At 35.3% G+C, this 4,108-nt stretch overlaps 1 protein-coding gene across 1 annotated transcript in view; it reads left to right on the forward strand.

Moving 5' to 3' along the window:
* The window catches only part of LOC106465377 (PH domain-containing protein DDB_G0274775-like), an 8,574-nt gene extending 5,463 nt beyond the window's left edge, over window positions 1–3,111 (forward strand). Inside the window, exon 3 of the mRNA XM_013925598.1 lies at window positions 2,803–3,111. Within this exon, the coding sequence (XP_013781052.1) occupies window positions 2,803–2,943 (141 nt within the window). The 3' untranslated portion in view covers window positions 2,944–3,111. The remainder of the gene's footprint in view (window positions 1–2,802) is intronic.
* Window positions 3,112–4,108: the final 997 nt, after the last annotated feature.

Below are 4,108 nucleotides of genomic sequence, written 5' to 3' on the forward strand. Positions count from 1 at the left end.
GCGAGTCGAGTGCCTTAACCACCTGGCCATGCCGGACCCGTTTGCACAGGACGCCAGCCAACTCGAAGGGGGACGCCAATTGACTACAAAGTGAACTAATGTTTTTTTTATATATGTCGTACAGGGAGCCATCAAACATCGGCACGGCATTGCCTCCGTTAAAGAATTTTTCATTTTATATTTCCGAGGGAGTTACACACCCATCTCACACTAATAATATAAGATTCGGTGCCACCTCTTGAAAAGAGCACAGCCTCATTCCGGGAAGTATGACACAGGGGTCAAGCAGTTATGAATTTTACAAAACATTCGTTGTTGTACGTAACCCCCAAGCTAGAGGAAATCTCTTTATTTTGATGACAAAATGTATTTAGGTTGGAGGTTGTTGAATGGACGTATGAAAAGAAAACCTTATGAATTCGCTCATGGTGTTAAACTCTGATAAACGTCTGGTAGTATAAAATATTGTGAACTGTAATCTTCCATAACGTTAAACTTTTTTGTTATACACACAACTATTATGTGTAATACTGAACAATGGACTGTTGTCAGTTTGAACTCATTAGTTCCAACATTTAGTATTCAAAGAATGTAAGGATTGTTTGTTATTGTTCATATATCAATATATGCTACTAATTAATGAATAAAACAATAGTAAGTGTTTAGTTGTACGGAACAATGTGATTCTCTCAAACTAATTTGTTTGTTCGCAGCAAACAAATATTACAAAAAAAAAAAATGAATTTGAACCAAGAAGTTCAGTTCTTAGATATAGGGGGCTTAATGTCTAAAAAAAATATGCTTAGGCCAGTAGTAATGGTGTCCCAGATTGATTCATATTCGTTTGCACTCTTGTAATATCTGTCTGTCTTATGTGCGCGACGCTATTTATTTTGTCCACAAGCAGGCAGATGTCGCTGTTTTCCGAATTCACAACAACTGGATATATATATATATAAAACATCGAAGACTATGATGATAATGTTTTTGTTTGTTTGGTTGAAATTATGCACAAAACTACACAATGGACTATCTGTGCTATGCCCATCACGGGTATAGAAACCAGGTTTCTAGCGTTGTAAGTCCGTTCTACTGTGTGTGTTTTTTTCGTGGTGTTTATTTAACATACATAATTAAACTTTTGTCATTCAGAAAAATAAATGAAGATATATCTAACTTTGTCGTTTTTAAGTTTATAACATAAACACTAGTGATTTATTTTGTATAATCAGCTATAAACAATTCCCAAATTTCAATTTATAAATTACTTTTGTTGTTATTGTTATTCACACATTCTTCTTGATTATTGCATAATTTTGTTGTTATCGGATATGACAATAAACTAAAATGACAGACAAGATTCTTCCAAGGCCCGGCATGGCCAACTGGTTAAGGCGCTCGACTCGCAATCTGAGGGTCGCGGGTTCGAATTCCCGTCCCAACAAACATGCTCACCCTTTCAGCCGTGGGGACGTTAAAATGTGACGGTCAATCCCACTATTCGTTGGTAAAAGAGTAGCCCAAGAGTTGGCGGTGAGTGGTATGACCAGCTGCCTTCCCTCTAGTCTTACCACGCTAGAAAGCTGGTTTCGACACCCGTGGTAGCACAGATAGCCCATTGTGTAGCTTTGTACTTAATTACAAACAAACAGAATTCTTCACAAAACAAGCCTTTGCTGTTACCTTTCATAATCATTCTTTTAAAATCTTAAGTTTTCATTTGTATTTGCATTCAAAAGTAATATTGTAAAACTATTTGTGAAACATACTTCTCGTTTCAATCAAAATTCACAAACCAATGTCAAACTTCCTTTATTTAACGATCACCCGGTGGCTCAGCGGTAAATCAGAGGGCTTATAGCGTTAAAAATCGGGTTTCAACACCCGAGATGGGAAGAGCACAGATAAACAATTGTATAGCTTTGCGCTTAAGAACAAACAAACAACTTTTATTCATTGTAAATCATGAGCAATCCCTTAGTCTCACAACTACGTGAACGTTATTCGACGTGTCCTCTGTCAGAGTTAATTGTGGACTCAAGTCATTTCTTTAAAGTCTGTAAAAAAAGAAAATAATTAGGACTGTTAATTGTAAAGTTTATTTGCTTTTTATAGGTGTATATACTCTTAATGATGTAATATATAATCATATTTAATGTCATTAAAAATGTATTTTATTATTACTGCTGAAGGCACGGGTGTGCCTTGTAGTAGAGCTCTAGATTTCGCAGCTAGTGGGCCGGATTTTAATCTTAAGCACAAAGCTATACCACGGGCTGTCTGTGCTTTGCCCAACACAGATATCGAAACCCGGTTCGCAGACATACCGCTGTGGCACTGGGAGCCTTACTACGTTATAAGAGTAATAGTCAATCCCTTAACGTGGATGGTGAGTGGTAAGATATTGCTGACTGACTGTATTTTTTATGGCCAGTAATTCAAAATTAGGGAAAACGGCAGATAATCTTAGTAGCTTTAATATAAATACGCACCCTTTTAAAAATGTCATGTTCGAATAAAATTTCCAATGTTCACTTTGAGATATTAAATTAATTCACCTCACTTTTATAATCACCTAATCAGAGAATATACGTTTCTGAAATTGTTTACTACCTACTTTTGATGTAATTTAAGTTTGTTTGTTTTTCACAAAGTACAAAAAACAACAGTGAAGCGATTGCCAATATCGGATTTTTACATCTGCAATGTCATAACGAGAACGTTTGAAAATTTTTCCATTAGACCCTAGCAAACACGACACGCAGAAAATGTAAGCCTTTTTCATTGTTTTTTGTTTTTCAGTGTTTGGGAGTTTGTAAAGGTATGATCGACTTTTCCCAGATCCAGTCTATTCGTACGATTAAAAGTGCATTCAGTTTTGCATTTGATGTGATCACCAGAAGAAAAGTAATCCATCTGGTAAGTTTGTATAGTTTGGTATAAGCTGAGCTTCAATGAGTGTAAAAAGAATAGACAATTTGTTAGTCATGGAGTTAAACTTTGTTTAAATTAACATTGTTACAATCACTTTTAACAGTTTTATTGAATTAATCCTGTGGCTTGATAATACTGTTACACTAATACCTTTTTCTGTAACCTTGATAGTAATATTGAAATATTATGATACTGTTACTGTAATCTTTATAACAATGTAGTAAGAATAATGTCCGGATAATCTTAAACAATATTGCTGTAAATATGGTAACGCTATGATAATGATTATACTGTAATTTTTTATTAACATTGTGTGACTATAATAATAATATTAAATTTTACACTCCTACTGCTGTCTGCTGGAGGTGTGTTTTTGGTTAGTGTGGCTTTGTACTCACTAGTTATGGGTTGACACGCCACCATGAAGAATGAGTAACCTTAAGTGTTTCAAGTTCTGTTTAGTATGTTATGCAAGAAACTGAAAAATGGCGAAAAGGTGTAGTTCAAAATGAACTAACACTGATAATAGTGCTGACAATAATGTTTCAGAACGTCAACCTAGCAGAAAGCTTGCATATGTTGTCCCAAGTAAATGCATACAGTACTTATGAGAGTCTGCTTGATCTGCATAGCATCCTCCATCCTCCTGAAAATGATTGAAAGCCTTTCTAAGATACAAGGCTAAATATACTTTCCCTTTAAAGCATTGATGTGTTTGCCAACACAGTATCATACAGACTGATTTCAAGTGGCATATGCTTACACAAGTACTAAATAAGATTGGTTGGTTGGTGGAAACAAGGTAGTTAAAATTGGTTTGTCAGTCACCCGACCATCAAACATATAAGGTTATCACAATAGCAACGCTTTCTAAGGCTTGGTCTTTTCTCCCTGAAGTCAATTTCACGAACTTGTCTGTGAATGTAAACGGACAACTTGTAGATAGTATCGTGAAGGCTCACTTAAACAAATAATGGCGTACAACTACAATTATTGTAAAAATATTACCATCATGAAAGAGTAACAAAATTGATTTAGGAGTAACGTGGAAAACACTTTACTTTAGCTAAGCAATGATAGTGTTGAATACTGTTGCGTCAGTGAGATCACGTGACTATTTTGACGCCACCTATTTTCTAGAAGTATCTTGTTCCTTCGTGAATGCCCTAGCATT

This window comes from Limulus polyphemus, unplaced genomic scaffold (assembly GCF_000517525.1).
Source record: "Limulus polyphemus unplaced genomic scaffold, Limulus_polyphemus-2.1.2 Scaffold1924, whole genome shotgun sequence".
Taxonomy (NCBI): domain Eukaryota; kingdom Metazoa; phylum Arthropoda; class Merostomata; order Xiphosura; family Limulidae; genus Limulus; species Limulus polyphemus.